The 20,068-nt window shown below is 43.1% G+C and overlaps 1 protein-coding gene across 2 annotated transcripts in view; it reads right to left on the bottom strand.

Annotated features, from left to right (window-relative positions):
- The window catches only part of BRF1 (BRF1 RNA polymerase III transcription initiation factor subunit), a 257,449-nt gene that overhangs the window by 107,996 nt on the left and 129,385 nt on the right, over positions 1–20,068 (bottom strand). For both annotated transcript variants that reach the window (XM_030558590.1, XM_030558591.1), the window contains exons 8-11: positions 17,337–17,463; positions 14,336–14,375; positions 14,154–14,246; positions 13,061–13,339 (exon numbers count right to left, since the gene is read on the bottom strand). In XM_030558590.1, the coding sequence (XP_030414450.1) occupies positions 13,061–13,339; positions 14,154–14,246; positions 14,336–14,375; positions 17,337–17,463 (539 nt within the window). The remainder of the gene's footprint in view (positions 1–13,060; positions 13,340–14,153; positions 14,247–14,335; positions 14,376–17,336; positions 17,464–20,068) is intronic.

Below are 20,068 nucleotides of genomic sequence, written 5' to 3'. Positions count from 1 at the left end.
TGGACATATTTGGGACACATACTCCAGATGCCAACATACAGATTCCCACTTAAAGCTGGCAAGTGGGAACCAACTGGTGTGAAGAAACAAGCATGCCCCAGAGAAACCTTTAGCAGGGAGAGCAGGACAATCTATCTCAACACCTGAGAGCAGATGGAGTCAGCAGCAAATGACAGAGGAATGGAAGACACTGGTTTCCACCTCACGTGCCAACATCGGCATGGTAAGAATGTAACGTAATATAAAAAATAGAACCATCACAATCAATTATTCACTTGTTGCTATGTAACTGCAGTGGTTTGGACACAGAGAATTCTTTTGCTTCCTTTAATCCATCTGTGAGCCCATAATAACCTTACCACAATCACTACATCAAACAGCAGTTAAGGAATAGTAAATACACTGAAATATTGTATCCTGCCAGCTACTATACTATCATTTCCTACAACCTTCTGCGCTCTGTATCTGCCTTGTAAACCTTGTATATTGCTCCAAATTTTCCTGCTGGCACTACCTAACAGTATTGTTTCTGTTTCCTTGTTTCATATTCATTCTCTTATTTTCACTACTGAACCTGTAAATATATAGCTCTTTCATCATCAAAAACAACCTCTTGAATGCTATGTATATACATGTTTTTACTTGGAAACTGAAACCTTATCTTAATTAGCATAACAGTTACAGAAATTTCAATCAAACATCACAATCACTACAGCAATAGCTTACATGAAAAGTAACAATGTATAGTTAACTGTTTTTTAATTAAATTTAGCAGCAAGACATGAGAGGAAAAAACTCCATGTGACCAACCAGCTCTCTGTGGACCACTAGCAAGTCTTCCATGGACCACAGTTGGGGAACTCTGACCTAATATAATTTTACATTCCATGCAAGGAGTCCACAAGAAAAGATCTTAATTATTATTACTCTCATCTTAGCCAACCTAAAAGCGAGGTTTATCAGTCAATCTACAGTTTCCACTGCTCTGCATCACTGCAATTAATGAATCTAGGAACATTTCTAAATGCTAAGATTTCAGTATTATTAAATGCTTTCCACTAAGTTAAAACAAAAATTAAATAAAAAATATGAAGACCACAGTAACCTCAAGTTGCCAGGCAACTCCAAATCCAGGTCAAAGCATAGCTCTGGTTTTACATACTCTGATTTTAATTGCTGAAAGTATAAATTATCAAGTGATTTCCTACACTATAACACCCAAACAAACCAGGGCAATAAAATTAAGTTTTCCAAAGTATTTTTAATTGCCAATGAAGTGTCAACATTAATAACTCAGGTCTAATAGGAAAAGATTTTCTAGTAAAAATACCTGACTATTATCACACAGTGTAACTGCTGGCTATTTTTGCCAATAGTCTAGGGCTTAACCCTGCAAAGCATAGTTATAGGAGCAGTCCCTACTCCTACACTTATACACATGCTTAAATTTACTACCGCGTGGGCCCCTTTGAAATACATGTGGCAATAAAGTTAAACATGTGCAAAAATAAAAAACGGTTACTCGCCTTCTCGTAACTTGTTCTTCAAGATGTGTTGCTCATATCCATTCCAATTTGTTGTGTGCACACCATGTGCACAGTTGTTGGAAAGTTTTTCCTTTTGCAGCACCCATCAGGTCAGCTGTGGAGCCCCCTGGAGTGGTGCCTTCATGGCACTCAATATATGACCATGCCGACCCAGTGTCTTGCTGGTTACTCTGACAGAGGGGAAGGCAGGTGGGTTTGGAATGGATATGAGCAACACATATCAAAGAACAACAGTTATGAGAAGGTGAGTTACCATTTTTTCTTCAAGTGATTGCTCATATAGATTCCTTTTAGGTGATTCCTAAGCCTTACTTAGGCGGTGGGGTCGGAGTTATGGAATCAGAGACTGGAGCACTGCTCTGCTAAAAGCTGCATCATCTCTGGCATGTTGGACAATAGTGTAATGAGAGGTGAATGTATGCACTGAGGACCAAGCTGCTGCCCTGAAGATTTCTTGTTTCAGGACTTGGGCCAGGAATGCAGATGATGAGGCCTGTACCATTGTGGAGCATGCTGTACGGGCTGGTGTCTTGGCCAGCTCATAGCATGTGCAGATGCAGGATGTGATCCAGGAAGATATTCTTTGAGATGAGACCATCGCTATGAACAACTGGTTTGATTTCCTGAATGGCTTAGTGTGTTCGATATAGAAGGCTAACGCTTGCCGAACATCTGAGCAGTGCAACCTCTGTTCACAGCTAATGGTATGAAGCTTTGGATAAAAAACAGGGAGGAATGTGTCTTGGCTGGTATGGAAATGTGATACCACCTCAGGCAGAAAGGCCAGGTGAGGTCTGAGCTGCACCTTGTCCTTGTGGAAAACTGTATAAGGTGGGTTAGAGGTAAGGGTTAGGGTCAACCTGGGGAAACCCCCACCTCTGGAAAATGGAGTGAATGACGTCCAGCTGGATGGACCACTCATGGCTATGGAAGGACCTGCTGAGGTCGTCTGCCAGTAAGTTCTGTACTCCTGGCAGATATGACGCTTCCAGGCGAATGGAGTGGGTAATACAGAATTCCCAGAACTTGAGAGCCTCCTGACAGAGGGGCTATGACCAGGTTCCACCCTGCTTGTTGATGTAAAACATTGCAGTGGTGTTGTCCATCATGACTGCCACATGCTGGGCTTGCAGATGAGACTGAAAGGCCTAGCAAGCAAGTTGCACTGCTCTGGGCTCGATATTGATGAAGAGAGAGAGAGAGAGCTCGTCCTGTGATCAGAGACCCTGCATTCAGAGATCTCCCATACATGTGCCCCAGCCTAGAGCTGACGTGTCTGTAACTAGAGAAAAGAACAGCTGAGGGCTGTCGAAGGGACTACTTTGCAGACTATTCAAGCATCAAGCCGCCACTGGAGTGATTCGGTTACTCTGCCAGAGGGTGCTAACTAGTCCCAGGGCTTGGCTACACTGGAGAGTTGCAGCGCTGGTGGTGGGTTTACAGCGCTGCAACTTACTCACCGTCCACACTTGCACGACACATATAGCACTGCATCTCCCTGGCAGCAGCACTGGCTGTACTCCTGCTCTGCCTGGGGTATAAGGATTGCAGCGCTGGTGATGCAGCGCTGCTCCACAAGTGTGGCCACCAAAAGCGCTGTAATTGGCCTCCGAGGTATTCGGAGGAATCCCAGAATGCCTGTTCAGCCACTTTGCTGTTTTGTTGTGAACTCCGGGCTCCCGGAGCTGCTTATCTAAAAAACAAACACAGCTCATTTACTCAAGCAGAGGCAGGCAGGGGGATTCCTTTGGAATGTTCACAGCTATAGTGTTTGCTTGAGGAGAGAAGCAACATGGCGGTGGGGGGAAGGGGGAGTCCATTTTGGAGCAGCTGCTTATCTGGTCTGAAGGCTATTTGCATTTAGTGAATAAGAGGGGTGGGGGAAGGGGTCGAAACTTTTAAAATGATTGAAGGTTGGTGCTGTGTATCTTTCAGTCCTTAGAACTTGCAAGGCAGGGAGCTGACACAGTGTCAGCTCCAAAAATCCACTCTCTCTGTCTCCCTCACGCTCCCTGTCACATTCCACCCCACCCCCCACTTTTGAAAAGCACGTTGCAGCCACTTGAACGCTGGGATAGCTGCCCATAATGCACCACTCCCAACAGCGCTGCAAATGCTGCAAATGTGGCCACACTGCAGCGCTGGTAGGTGTCAGTGTGGCCACACTGCAGCGCTTTCCCTACACAGCTGTACAAAGACAGCTGTAACTCCCAGCAGTGTACAGCTGTAAGTGTAGCAATACCCCCAGGCTGTTGCGCCCCTGGCAGTATGGCAAAGCGAGCCACGTCTGTAGAGGCCTGAGTCTCAGTCTGGTGTGTCGGAGACTGAGGCAATTCCTTGCTGTAATGGTTGGGTACTCTCTCATGCATCAAATGATGCTTGCCATGGCTTTGAATCGGGACTCTGGCAAGCCTGCTCTTGCCTGGACCAAGTCCAACACTTCTCCGATAAACTCTATCCTCTGGGTCAGAGATAAAGTGGACTTGTTCATGTTGAGGAGGAGACCCAGTCTCTCGAATGTGGATGTGACCAGACAGAACTGCGACTCCACCTATTCTCTGGTGTATCCCCTGAACAGCCAATCGCTGAGGTAAGGGTATATCTACACCTGCCTCCTTCAGAGGAAGGCTGCGACCACCGACGTTCACTTGGTGAACACTCGTGGGGCTGACGACAGGCTGAAGGGTAGGACTGTGAATTGATAATGTTTTTGGTTGATCACAAACCATAAGAAGCATCTGTGAGCAGGGAGAATCACTATGTGAAACTACGCGTCTTTCATGTGGCGAACCAGTTTCCTGGATCTAGAGAAGAGATAATTGTATTGAGGGAAACCATGCAGAACTTCAGCTTCATCATGCACTTGTTGAGTCCTCGCAAGTCTAGAATGGGTCTGAGACCCCCTTTGGCGTTGAGAATTAGGAAGAAGCAGGAATAGAATCCCTTGCCCCTGAGACCCTGAGGTACCGTCTCCAAGGCTCTTCTGGCAAGGAGAACCTGCACCTCCTGGATTAGGCATTGCTTGTGAGAAGGGTCCCTGGGGAAGGGGGGTGGGAGGGAGAGTAGGAGCAGAATTGGAGAGAATATCCCATTTCCACAGTGCGAAGAACTCAGCGGTCCAATGTTATTTGGGACCATGCATGGTAGAAGTGGGATAAACTGCTCAAAAAACATAGGGAAGGATCCGATGTAGAGACAAGTGCTCCGTTCTCAGGTGCACCTTCAAAGTGTCTGTTCTGAGCTCGACGAAGGCTTAATTATTTGGCTTTGTCGGGATGGGGGATGGGAAGGCTAATGCCTGCCATTCCTACCTCTGTGCCTGTAAAAATCCTGCCTCGGACAAGGAGGATATGAATGCTATTGCTGCGGTTGGGGCTTAAACGGCTTTCATTACCCAACGATTTCATTATCATCCTGGAGTCTTTGAGACTATGCAGTCTGGAGTCAGTCTGTTTGGCAAAGGGTAGGTCTTGCATAGTTTGCTGAACCTTGGGCTGGGAAGTGACAGTGCCGCGGGTCTCTACCCGAGTTCTTTTGCAGAGCCGCCTCTGCCGTTGCTGGCAGGGCACTGCGCACCGAGGAACTCAGCACCGGATCCTGCCACGCCAATGCAGGTTGTGGTCTAAGTGCTGCCTCCATAAGGAGCTGCTTCAATCTAAAGTCCTGCTCCTTCTTGGTTTGGGGGCAAAAGCCCTTACAAATCATACACTTTTCACACTGATGTGCTTCCCCCAGACATTTTAAACAAGCGTCATGAGGGCTGCCTGTTAGCATGGGCTTGTTGCTGGACTTGAACCCCTGGGACTTAGGCATGTAAATCCCCCAAAGAGAACACACAGTCAGGGTGGAGGGTAAACCCCCCAGTCCAACAGATAACTAACTTGAACTATAATAACTAAGAACTAAACAAATACAAATACAAACAGTTTGAAAGAGAAGCTAGGGAAACGTAGAGAGCTTGCAAAGCAAGATGCCACAGTTCCAACAACCATCACTGGCAGTAAGAAGGAACTGAGGAGGCACTGGGTTGGCAGGGTCATATATTGAGCGCCATGAAGGCTCCACTCCAGGGGACTCCACAGCCAAACCTGTGAGTGCTGCTATGGAAAAACTTTCCAATGACTGTGCATGTGGCATGTGCACACCTAATTGGAATCGATATGAGCAATCATTCAAAGAAGAATTCTCTATTAAGGTCTAATTTATGCAGTAAATTATGCTAACAAAATCCAAGCTTACTGAACAAAATAAAACTGCTAAATTAAATAAAGGCACACCAAAATACTCAAATATAACTGGCTGCTCACTTAAATTGGCTATTTCTGGGGCTCGTGATTATGCTGCAATTTCCCTCAGCAGTTAAAAAGGGAATGAACACATACCATTCCAAAGGAAACTACCTTCACCAGGGATTATTTTAACCTTTTCATAATACATACAGCAGAGTCAAGATACCCAAGATACGTTCTAATGCTGCACATTGATTTATCATTCATCAAACTTCACCCCAGTAGCTAACCCCTGCAAAATACTGCTTGCACTCTTATATTACCTTTTTCCAAGGGCAAGTTTTGTGGCTTCTTGACCTAGGTTAATAAGTCTTTATTCACAATAGCAACTGAACTGAACTGGGGGGCATAATCTTGACATTTCAGATAACATGATGAATTGTTCAAATAACATTCTTCTAACCAGTTATATTTTCATATGAATTCAATGAAACTTCCATGTAGTGTCCATACATTTTCTACAATTCTCTAAAGAACAATTTCATTTTTAATTGCTTTTGTGTTCTTTTGCAAGACAGGGTTTTATTGGGGTGGGATGGTAAGGCAGAAATATACATGCACACAAAGGTGGGAGTGGGGCAGGGGATAGTATATAATCTATACACAAAAGCTGAGCTAGTCCACCTTTTTTTACCCCTAACCCTTCTCTTGATTCCAGGTCTGTGTGTCCCTCCCCTTACCCCCTTAGCGCTCTTCTCTATTCTCTTGCACACCTCTCCCTAATTAATCATTAAAGCAGTGGCAGCTCTGTACGTCCTCTCCTCCTCCTGCAAAGGAATAGCAGCATGGCACCAGCTGAACTGGTTGCTTCTTCCCACCTCCTGGAAGCTGTATGGATGCAGCCTGGAGTGGGGATGCACAGCCTCTAAAGCACATACCTCTTGTGTGCTTAGTGGGGACTGAGTTGAGGTCCCCATTTGAAACAGATTCTTCTCCAATCTAAGCTGCAGCATCAGTGAGGGAAGGAGGAGTTCTACAGGCACCCTGGCCAGCAACTAACATCTCAGTCTTTCAGAAATATGCAAGATTCTTCAATAAAAATGTGCACACAGCTGTTTGTGTAGAGAGGGGTGCACTAGTGTTTTTAGGGTAAAATTATATACACTGTACAGAAGATTTACATAAGACTGACAAAAGAAAATCATGCACCTGTAATTATACCAAAGACTCCAACATGGGTGGTGGGTGAACCACGGGCTTGGGGAGGCTAGCCCCCGGCCAGCCCACCCCTTCTGCCCAGAGCCCCACCGCCTCTCCTGCTCTCCCTCACTCGCCAGAGCCCAGAGGCACCTGCACACCAGCCCCAGGCCACCTGATCTCCTCCGACCCATTGAGCAGGTGGGCAGGCAATATGAGCCCCAACCCGAGCCCCAGAGGGGCAGGCGGGCAGGCAGGCAGCTGATCACAGGCCCCAGTGCGGTGGGCGGGTGGGCAGCACGACCCGCAGCCTTGGAGCGTCAGGTAGGAGAGCAGAATGAGCACCAGCTCCAGCTGCCTGTGAAAGCACTGGGCCCAGCTGCCCGGAGTCCCCCAGCAGCCTCTGCCTGAGGCAAGGGCGCTGGAGTCCTTCCAAAATGTGGGAGGGGGACGTCCAAGGTGGAGGCGAAAGCAGCCCCCTACCCATGTTCCAGTCCCCATTGCCATGTCCAGTGCCCCAGGTCCCTCACCCAGGGCAGGTGTTGGGACCCAGGCTCCCCACAGCTGCCCGTGCAGCTCTCCCTGACCCGGCTCCAGCCGGGTGGAGGGAGCGCCTCGGAGCCGCAGCCCTGCCATGATAAGAGCTGGGCGGACAGCTCTGGGGAGCCGCAGCAGACCCTCTACCTGCCCGTGGTATGGGGAGCCCAAGCAGCCCCTGGCCCATGTCCTCACCCCCCAGGCTCCCCACCCACCTGTGGCAGGTGGAAGGCCCATGACTCCTCACAGCTGCCTGCGCAGCTTCTCTCGTGACCAGGCTGTGGCTCCAAGACCCAGCCCACCCACCCCTGCCAGAGCCAGGTCAGGAAGAGCTGTGCAGGCAGCTGTGGGGAACCAGCATGGAGTCGCAGCCCCTACCCTGACCCTGCCATGCAGCAGCCCGAATCCCGGACCTGTAAGGTGCAGCATGGCAGCACAGCCCCAAGCCCGGACCCTGCGGTGCGGGGCAGGGCAGCCCAGCAGCCCCAATTGCGAACTCCACTGTACAGGGCAGGGCAGGTGGGGCAGCCCACACTCCCGACTCCACAGGCCCAGGGACCTTTAGCATAAAGCTGGGCCGCAGCTGTGTGCTAATTGGACCGCGGGTTGAGTACCACTGATCTAGACCATCCCTGACAAGTATTTGTCTAACCTGCTCCTAAAAATCTCCAAAAATGGAGAATCTACAGCCTCCCTAGGCAATTTATTCCAATGCTTAATCACCCTGACAGTTAGGAAGTTTTTCCTAATGTCTAACCTAAACTGCCCTTGCTGCAATTTAAACCCATTGCTTCTTGTCCTAACCTCAATCATTAAGGAGAACAATTTTTCTAGCTCCTCCTTGTAACAGTTTTCAGGTACATAAAAGATTGTCATGTCCCCTCTCAGTCTTCTTTTCTCCACACTAAACAAACCCAATGTTGTTAATGTTTCATTCCCCTGACTTACTAATCTATTAATTTTTAAGTCTTATTAGAGAGTTTCTTTTGTATGATGTTTATACAAAATGTAAGAACATACAAGATGACAAAATAAGAAGAAAGCAAAACAGAGTTAATATTAGTTCTTTTTTTTGTTACAAAGGCCATTGTTTGGGAAAGCTGTTTACACAGGGCCTTATTCAACACACACTGATGTCAATGGAAAGATTCTCTGACTTCAGTGGATACTGGATGAGATCCACAGTACAAATGAAGGCACAAATACAAGAGAAATATATGTAAATGAGCAAACAATTGGTTGTCAGTAATACAAATATTTTGCCATTGATTTTTATTTTTTAATCTGTACTTTACAGTTACTTCACTAGGGTAGGCACAAGATGGTACTTGCAAAAGTTATTTTTGATTATAAGAGATGTTTACTTTTTTAGGAGGTATAGCTGCATGTTACTACCTGCTCATACTACACTGTTTGCTAATGTAACCCTACAATGACTGCACATGAATTTGCTATATACCAACTAGCATACCAAAGATAATTTGTATGAATTCGGCATACAACTTAAGCCCTGCATTTTCCCTCTACCTCAGTTAGTTTCCATCCTTTCTCACTTTCCATCTTGGCCAATATATTTTGAAACAAGCACAACTTGTGCTAAATGACAACAATGGGAGGACAGGATAATAGCCTACAAATGTATGAAGGCTGTAAATACTAAGGAAGATGATGAGTTATTCAGGGTGGTACAAAGGGTTGTAAATAAGAGGAATGGAAAATAAATTACAAAGAGAAATTTTATACAATTTTATAGAATACCAGAAAAAATGCTTTCAGAATAAAGTATTTGGTATTTGACTGTAACAATCTCCCAGAGAATAGTGGAAGCCCTATTATTTGGGACATGTAAAACTAGAATGAACAAAAGTCTAGAAAATATGTTGCAAGTGAAAATCCTGCTTTGGGAGAGAAATGTACTGGCTGACCTACTAGATCTTCTCCATTTCCAGCATCTGTTGCGTAACTATGATACAACACAATTCACTCAGGAGTTCAGTGCTCATGAGTTCTGCAGTAAACTCGTCTTTATGGTATAGAACAGCATGATCAGCATTCAAAGAATATAGTATCCCCTTCCTTTTACAAATTATAAATGTTTCACTAAAATATACAAATAGGGTATACACAAAGCCTCATCCTGGGTAAATTCATGTTTTCATTTAGTACGCAGGAGCATGTACTTCATTGCTAATGATAAGATATTCAACAAAGAGAATCTGGTTTCCTAAGAAACTTTTAAGATAATTAAAATTGCCAGATCCAAAGCAAAAGAATCAGCCTTGGGTAGGATACTATGATTAATCCCTTGTATAGTAAAAAAAAAATAAAAGCCAAGACAGAAGCAACTGTAAACACTCAAAAAGAAACCCAACTGAAACATCCCTCCTAATTAAAGTATATTTAGAGACAATACAATCTAATGTATTGCTTCTACTGAACCTTATACTGCCTCGTAACCGCATTAATACAGTACCGTAAGTGTGCTCTCTTTGTGATGCAAATTCACTCAAATACTGTGCTTTCCATAAAAAATTCACACACATATTGCATTGACAACTGCAGCTTGGGGAATAACCCTAAATGTCCTTCAATAGCTAAGCATTACATTTAAGTCTGGTCTATAATAGCAGTTTCTGAGGTGTCTTCTACGGCTGTTGCATCAGTGATAATGCTAGGTGAGAGATTTCCTCAAACAGCTGAAACAGACACAATCATAAGTTGACATATCATATGCAAAAGCCAAGTAAAAGGGGACCTACACCAGAGATTTTTGAAGAAGGTAATTGGGGCGTGGAGGAGGGGAGATATCCTTTGCAGGAAGCTAGAAATTTACATATGGCACCTGCAATCCAAAAGAATCAGCTCTGGGAAGGACTAAAGGCTACAACCAAAACAATAACCCACTGCTAAATTTAATCTTTTAGTTCATTCTGGGCATACAACATAAAAGAAATTTGAATTCCCATCACAATGGAGTTGGGATTTTCTAAGAGGGATATTTTTTTAAAATAAAAATATTTATTTTATTTCCAGAGAGATTTTTTAAAATAAAAACCCAGCTGATCATTTGTAAAAATTAAATGAATCTGGCAGCCACCAAGACCAAAGACTATTTTTCCACAGAACTGGTACAACACAGGCAGTCACAGTCTAAGCAGCCATACATTTCTTTGCCCACAAATCTCAAGCCCGACTTGGAGGAACATATCTGGGAGTGACAGATTAGTTCCATCTTTAAATTCATTCAGTTCTTGGACCCTCCATTAAAATGGCCAATGACAGTGCCAACTGAGGTTTTCATTACACAGATGTGTTCACTGGGAACCGGACTAGAACCACCAACTTGTTTTTCAGAGGTCATTGAACAACCATCAGACAGCAACGATTTTCAGCTACTACTGACCTCTGTTACAGCTGAACCATTGATTCTGAGGTGAAATGATGCATACCCCAATAGTGCGAGCCATCTATTCCTCCCACCATTAATTTTAATTAAACAATCAATTTTTTCTACATCATTTAGCTTGTTCATAATATAGGAAAATAAATAATGCTACTGATCAGCTGCAGTTCTGTGACATGAGCAGTAACATGAGGTTGATTTTGTGTGGTCCTTCAGTCTAGAAATGGAGTAGGGTAGCATCACAAATTGTTATAAGAGCTAAATAAAGACACAGTCCATTTAGTTGGATCTTCTCATTGAATCTGCTGACTAAACACATTCAAAGACAGATAAGCTTTATGGAACAGAAAATGTACTATAATATAGAAAAGAATGAGGTTCTCACCAAATATGTTCGGATCTGAGATTCATGAAGGGGAAAAAAGAGTTTCAGCTTACATATTAAAAGGCAAACACACCTCCTTGAGTCATTGGCTGTGTGAAGTAGCCTTCTGTGACTCATGTAAAAATGAAATTTTCAATTGAACAATGCAGCTAATGCTGTCCATTTGAGAGTCATGCTATAAAAAGGTTTCAGGAATCAGAGAAAAAGGAACTGAATATGCCAAACAAGGTGTCATAAACAGATGGTTAAGGGTTAATATCTCTTTTACCTGTAAAGGGTTAAGAAGCTCAGTGAACCTGGCTGACACCTGACCAGAGGACCAATCAGGGGACAAGATACTTTCAAATCTCGGTGGAGGGAAGTCTTTGTTTGTGCTGTTTGTTTTGTTCGTTGTTCGCTCTTGGGGCTAAGAGGGACCAAACATACACCCAGATGTTTCCAATCTTTCTGAATCAGTCTTTCATGTTTCAAAATTGTAATTATAGCCGGACAAGGCGGATTAGTCTTATGTTTTGTTTTCTTAACTTGTAAATGTGTCTTTTGCTGGAAGGATTTTTACTTCTGTTTGCTGTAACTTTGAATCTCAGGCTGGGGGGGAGGGAAGGAGTCCCTCTAGTCTATATGAATCTGAAAACCCTGTAAGCATTTTCCATCCTAATTTTACAGAGATAATTTTTACTTTTTTCTTTCTTAAATTAAAAGCTTTCTTTTTAAGAACCTGATTGATTTTCCCTTGTTTTGGAATCCAAGGGATTGAGTTTAAACTCACCAGGGATTGGTGGGGGGGGAAAGGAAGGGAATGCTTAATTCCTCTTTGTTTTAAGATCCAAGGAGTTTGGATCTGTATAGCTTCCCAAGGCAACCCAGAGAGGGGAAAGTCTGCGGGGAAAAAGAAGGGGGGAGAGGCTAATTTCTCCTTATGTTCAGATCCAAGGGGTTTGGGTCTTGGATTCCCCAGGGAAGGTTTTGGGGGAACAGGAAGTGTGCCAAACACTATATTTTTGGCTGGTGGCAGCGTACCAAATTTAAGCTGGTAATTAAGCTTAAAAGTGATCATGCAGGTCCCCACTTTTTGGACACTAAAAGTTCAAAGTGGGGAAAAAACCTTGACACAAGGTATTAACAAAAACTCATATCAAGGGAGAAAAAAGCATATGCTATTTTGTATGTCAAGTATCTTGAACATCTACAACTTTACAAATCACTGAAGAATGAATTAAATATAATAGACTGACTCTTGACTAAGAGCAAAAAGAGACAGCCTCCTTGTCTGACTCCAATAAAGTATTTCCTGAAAAATGTTGCATCCCTTTTGAACTAAAAAAAAGTTACCTGGAACACGAGTACTTAAGATTTTCATTTCCAATTATACTTATAAAGAAAAAAATCCACTTGTTACACATTGCTAATTTGCAATATCAAGTAAAACAACATAATGACTGCAATGTTTGAAATATCCATATCGACTATCATAACAAGGCAAATCTATTTGACTAAGTGTAAAGGATATAAATCCTGAACCTTTCTGAGCAACTTCTGGTACTGGCCAGTGTCAAATACAAAATATTTGACCAGTTGAACCACTGGTCTGATCAAGATGGTCAATTCCTATGTCTCTACACTTCTATAACATTTACATTTCACAGAATTGCTATGTCAGCAACCATGCAGGTAACTGGAAACTAAACAGTGAAACCACAACAGTTTTCATATGTCTGACTTTTCTATTGTAAATTTCAGCTTACATTAATCTTGTACTTACTGTGGTCTCGATCCTTAGTGGATACACACTCTTGTATAGTCTCTGTTATCCCAAGGCTGGCAGCAGTAGGGAGTGGGCCAAGCAGAGATTCTAGCGCAGGTGGCCATATAGGAGTTTCATTTCCATTTTTGCATTCTCTCCCTTCATTTTTCTTTAATCTATCTTTATCTAGAAGTTTATTATAAAAGTCCTTGTTTAAATGATTAGCAGCTGCTCCCAGTTCTTCACCTTCTGACTCCTCCTCTCCAAATACACTATCCGTATTATCTTCTATAGATTCTGTAATGGGGGGGGAGCAAATCAAATAACTTCATATCATCTGTTATAGAAACTAAATAAATGAAAAGCAGCTCACTTAAAAGAATAAAAACCATTAGAGAACAATCTGCAAAAGAACAGAGTATTTCAGTACATTGTATAAATATACAGAATTTCCAGATGGGCTTTAAAATCATTGCCTTAGCTTTTAAAATGTGTCTTTTGAAAATAGTAATCATTTAAAATTGCTTGTATTGTGTTATCAAAATACTGCAGGTAAGTAGTTCTAGTAATATGAGCTAAATACTTGTAATGATAATTAAGGCTAATATTCAACCTATAAATAGTACTGTGAATACCTTCAGTGTGGGAACAGAGGGGCACAAAGGTACATGCTCACTGGTTTGTGGTTAAATTTTATGTTAACCAGGAACAATCTGAAGTACTGACACCACCTCTGCTAAACTGCACTTGGGAGTAATTTGTTACAGCCCTTCATGCCATTACAATAGTTGTATTTTTAAAAAATGTATACAATTTTGGCGAATTCAAGTACTACTCAAGTTGGTGCCTGGTATTGAAGCATTTGAAGCATGGTATTTTGTGGGCTGGCACTATGCATTCCATTCCTCAGAGAATTCCAGTGTAAGTCAAGACTTAAATGTTTTGTTGCACTCAACATTTCACTGCATAATGTATGTAGTTGCATATATATAAATAATACACAACAAAGAAATGGAGTCATATATAGCATAATAAAAGATCAAATAAAATAACGTGAGTAGGATTTGACCCCCATTGCCACTAAAATATTCACGGTCTTTTATAGACTTACCATCTTTAGTCAAATTGGCAAATACTCCTTTTGCCTTTGGCCTACTATTTTCTAATTCATTCTCTATTTCATCTTGGTAAATTGATATTTCACCTGTGGCAATTAAATAAAAATAAAGCTCAGAAATCATGAATGTTATTTGGTGTAACCAAGTGATATAGTGTATTGAATAGGACTTGTACCTTCAAAATCTTCAAGCTTTTTTGACAGCGCTTTCTCAAGCTGAAAAGAAAAAATGAGTAACAATGAAATATGAATATGCTATGATTAAATATTTTTTAATATCGGTTCCTCTATTTAGAGACTTAAATACACATGGTACTATAGAAAGATGGTAATGTACATTTCTTCCCCTAAAGAGTTCGTAATCTAGGACAGACTAGAGAGACAAAAGACGAGTATCAAAATACTGTTTGAAATAAAGTACTGATTAAACCAATACTCAGCCTGACAGAGGGGAACTTTCACACCAGCTCACCTAAAATGAATCCCCAACTCTACCCTCTGTCCCCTCAGACATAGTGGAGAATAGCAGCTGCAGCTCCCTGATTCTTGGCCACCCAGCCCCAGCAGAAGCTGGAGAAGTTGGGTGCTTACTCTAACTTCCATCACCACCGTAAAGTCCATAATGGAGTTAATGCTAGCAGAAGATCAGCAACAGGGGAGCTCAGTTGCATTGGAAGAGATTTCCCCTACACAAGGGGAATTCTCCTGGGGGAATCTGCAGCCACAAGCAGCTCAAAATGAATATGGTAGACCAAAAAAATCCAGCCTACGAGAAATAATCCAATGCTAACAATCATTCTATTATTTCTCGAACTAGTATTTCAGATACCTGTGTTTAAAGAGAGGCTCCTCCCTCACAGTCCAGCTTGTTTCTCTTATGAAAATACTTCCGAATTCTAACAGTGTGGTCCAGAACATCGCATCTTAAAACAGGATGCTGTCATGTTTTGTACAAACTGTATTTTAACACTAAACATAGTATTTTATACTAACTGATTCTGTGGTTAAGTAATAATCCTGTGTTTGTAACAGTACATTAATTTCACTCCAAAAGACTAAGTCACAAATTCAACATTAGGCAAAAAGATGTGCTAAGAAGAAGCAGGCCCCATTGCAACTAACTCAGATCTGCGTAAACCTGAAGTAATTTCATTGTCTACACTTACATAAGTGAAGAGAATCTGACCCTCTTTCTTGTTTATTGCAAATTACCTAGTTACATGTATGCCCTATCTTGATAGTGGCAACAAATACTAAAATATTTTATAATAGAGGGCAAAACCTGTTTTGGGTGATTCTCAGAGATACACAACACGCACAGCATAAAGGGGAGCTGTGAGTACTCAAGAACTTTGAAGAATGTAGTGTTCAGATTATAAATTTATTTCATTCAAACGTTATAAATTAAAAATAAATGAAAACCAAAAAATCCCAATGATTTCAAAACTTTGGAGCACTAGCTTTCAACTGTCGACCTTATAACATTAGCTGTCAACTGTATTCTAGCGTCTCCATATATAATTGATATTTTTTTAAATCATCTAGAACGGACACATAACACATTCCTCTATGGAACTATACTAATAAAAACAATCTGATACTTAGGATTACAAACTGGCTATTTCTCAAAAAGCCATGCTCTATATTCGTGGCAACGTTTATCTGTTGACAGACTTTTAGTTGACAGACTTTTAGGGACCTCCTCTTGGTCTCCACATGTGAGTAAACACATCCCTCCCCTGAACATGCACACTATTTCAATGCTAAGAGTGCACAGAAGCAACAGAATCTGCACACACAAAGCTCACATGGCTGCAGAAATTAGAACGTACCACCACTGCATGCAGAAGCTATGGCAGGAAACAACAGATGTGCATGGGCAAGAACATAAGTGAAGACTGAGGTCTAAAAATATGACCCACAATGTCTACTAGGTTTTTGAATAAAGTCTTCAGAGGACATCATAACATGACCAATATTAAGGATGTTCACTTTCAGCAACAAATAACTTGAAACCACATTTAGGACTGTTACAGAATATTTTCATATAATTGTCAAGCCAGTGTTCCTCAAATGAATTAAGCCACATATAAAACCAGTCTTTCAAGTACTGCATGCTGTATCACAAAACAAATGCTATGCAATCTGATCAGTGATAACACCAGTATTTATTTTTGTATAACAACAAGTTAGACACAACATTTTAAGTAATGCCACATTTCCTAACCAAGGGTGTCTCCAGCAAGAACAACATTTGCAAGATTTTTTTGATCCAATTAACAAGCAACTACTTTTCCAGCTGTGACCTTTACTAAGTAGGAGAGAAGAGTGAATGTAGCACATAGGAGAGGAGCAAAAATATCAAGCAACACCTCAAGGTTCACATGCAACAAAATCAGCTTAGCTGGTCATGAGAGGCCCCAATTTCATAAGGAAAAAGGGTCTTGCCACTAGTATGAGGTGGCGAGCATAGTGGAAAGACTCATGCAGAGCAGGTAGACAGGAAGCAACTACAAAAAGGTAGTTAAGAGAGAACCATGCTCAGAATGGAGATCTGGCACCCAATGGGCACAGCATCGTCTTCCCAATGGGAATGAAGACTGGTCCTGGGGTACTGAACTCTGTCTGAATCCACCACATAAAAATCAGTTGCTCAGCAGTAAATGCCATGTAAATGCCAAAAGAACAGGAGTACAGCTGTTGCCATGCTACTTGATCACCAACTTCCCTGGATTTGCACGGGGCTAAGCAGTGACTTTGCCCTTCTCCCCGTTCTTGCAGTGGTTGGCTAAGACTGCAGATATGATTTTGGGCCCTCAACAGGAGACTTTTACGGCTACTATTGACAGGAATCTGAATGAGTCCGATTCTTCGGAGGAGTTAGTGAAAATGGCGTGGAAGAAATCTCACTGCACCTTTTAACATGTGGCTGATTTTAATGTGTGACTATCTCCCAGCCAGTACAGAAAAAAATAAATTTGTTTGTGTATCCACTACCACCTATGCCTCCCACCCTCCTCATGAGAATACGATGGTAGAAGCGGCAATAGCAATAGCTAAGGCTAAATAGCTAAGGCTAAATTGGTCAGTCATGGCATGGCACATTATCAAGTCCAAAGTTAAAAACAGAGACAGAACCATAAGCAGCTTCAAATACAAAGTAGTGATAGAATTCACCTCCTGTATCTTTAATTTTCTTTGACCAGCAGTAAATGAAGGAGGATCACACTCCTCTTCCAAGTCAATCTTCATAAATTCATCTATCGTTAGCTGACTTGTTGGTGTATCTTCAAATTCTGTAAGCCTAACATATACACATAAAATTAAAATACACAATGCAATATTGTAGATCATTCGTTTTTAAACAAGCAGTTTTACGAAAGTTTGACAAAAGTTGACAAACTGCTAAATTAAAGAATAAGCACATCATCCTGAGAGACTGCGGCTCAAACAAGTAAATAGATAATAAAATAAATAAAATAATAAATAATCATAATTATAATACCCAGCTCTTATACGGCACTTTTCAAAGAAGATAAATATAATTATTCCCATTCTACAGATAGTGAAACTGAGGCACAGTAAGTTTTTTGTCAAGGAGAGACTCTGGACCTAAGTTCCCCCTACGCTGTGTGGCTGTGCAGCAGGCTATCAAGGGTCACACAGATGGGGAGAGGCTCCTCTCCCCCAGCCCCAGCTCCGGAAATGCCCCAGCGGGGAGAGACACCTCTTCCATGGCCACGGGCTGCCGTGACAAGAGAGGGCTGGGGGGAATCCTCTCTCCCCGCTGCAGCCCTGGGACAGCATGCACCCCAAGCCCTCATTCCCAGCCCCACCCCAGAGCCCACACCCGCCACACCTCAACCCTCTGTCGCAGTCCTGAGCACCCTCCTGCACCCTGAACCCTTAATCCCTGGCCCCACCCCAGAGCCTTCACCCCTAGCTGGAGCCTTCACCCCCCCAAGCCCTAACTTCCAGCCCCCTCCTGCACCCCAAATCCCTCATCCCCAAACCCACCCCAGGGCCCACACCCCCAACCAGAGCCCTCATCCCGCCCACATCCCCATCCCTCTGCCACAGCCGAGCTCCCTCCCACACTCCAAACCTCTCGGCCCCACCCCCACCACACATCACCTCCATATTAGTGCACACAACAAAATTCATTCCGCACATGGATGTAAAAAATTTGAGGGAACATTGCTCTGGACTGAAACAGCACAATCACTCTAGGTGATAAACTGGAAAAAACCACATGGAGAAATAAATGTCTACTTTCTGGCTGACTTAAATCAGTGTAATCAATCCTAACAAACAAAAAATCACCAAATTTCCAAATTAAAATTTGTATTTATCATTACTGCATAGGAATAAGTTTAAAATTATTCTTAGTGTATTAACATTACCATTAATTTAGACAAAGCAGATCTACAAATAATATAATTTCAACGGTTTTGAAACAACCCATCTTCCCAAACAGAAGACAATGGACTGCAATGGAGAAAAGGGGTCATTTGTGCACTCTGTACATGACATATGAATACTTGTAAACATATACAGTAATATAATTAGCACTTGTTCAGTGGTTGCATTTGAAAAGTTACTGTGTTAAGAATATAGAATTTCTCTGAAATCTTTCAAAAGAAAAGAAAATTAAGTAGGATCAATCTGTTGCATTTTCATCCATCAATCTCAATATTTGGTGGCGAAGTACTACTACATCCATTCTGCACATGGAGAAAATGAGACAGAGCAATGAAGTGTAGAGCTGGTGGGAGAGTTCCATTGGAATGATGTTTTTATTACTATTATTATTATTGACAGAACATGCCCTTTTCACGGAGGCTCCATGGGGCTCTTGACAGCCCCCCCAGGACCCCTGCCCCAAACACACACACATCCCCACTCCTCGTACCCTGACCAGCCCTGACTGCCCCCCATCACCACATCCAACCCCTCCTCTCATTCCTGACGGCCCCCCTGGAATCCCTGCCCCATCCAACCACCCCTTCTCCCTGTCCCGACTGCCCCCCCACCACCCCATCCAACCCCCCCTCATTCCTGATTGCCCCCCCTGCACCCTGCCCCCATTCAACCCCCCTGTTCCCTGCCCTCTGTCCACCCTGACCCCTATCTACACCCCCAGCATTATCCCGAACTCCCCAGCCCTCTATCCAGTCCCACTTTCCCCTTGCCATGCTGCCTGAAGCAACGGTGGCTGGCGATGCTACAGCCGCGCTGCCCGGCTGGAGCCAGCCACACCACCACCACTATGCAGCATGGAGCACCGGGTCAGGCCAGGCTTTGCAGCTGCGCTACCCCAGGAGCTCGCAGCCCTGCCACCCAGAGCATTGCACCAGTGGTGGAGCAAGCTGAGGCTATGGGGGAGGGGGAACTGCAAGGAGAAAGGCTGGGGGTAGCCTCCTGGGCCAGGAGCTCAGGAGCCGGGCAGGTGGGTCCCGTGGGCTGGATGTGGCCCATGGGCCATAGCTTGCCCACCTCTGTTCTAGGCACTGTACAAAGAATAAGAGAGAGTCCCTGTGCCAAAGAGCTAACAATCTAAGTAGGAAAGAGGCAAATGGTAGTAAAAAGGAAGCATTATTACCCCCATTTGACAGATAGGAACTGAAGCAGAGAGAGATTAAATGCCTTGCCCAAGACCACAGATAGGCAGCACGGAAACTGATCCTATACCTCCCAAGTCTTAGTCCAGTGCCTTAACCACAGGGCCAACCATCCTCTTGAAGGTAACACTTCTACATGACCCTTTCTATCGCAGCCTGAACAGTGTTCATAAATTCATATACTAAATACTTATTGTATTAGCATCCAGACGCCACAATCAGGACCAGACCCCCTACTGAATGAAGTACTGTGCAAAACACAGATACACCTGGTTCCTGCCCCAAATT

This window comes from Gopherus evgoodei, chromosome 4 (assembly GCF_007399415.2).
Source record: "Gopherus evgoodei ecotype Sinaloan lineage chromosome 4, rGopEvg1_v1.p, whole genome shotgun sequence".
NCBI lineage: Eukaryota > Metazoa > Chordata > Testudines > Testudinidae > Gopherus > Gopherus evgoodei.
This window is presented reverse-complemented; position numbering and strand designations above follow the sequence as displayed.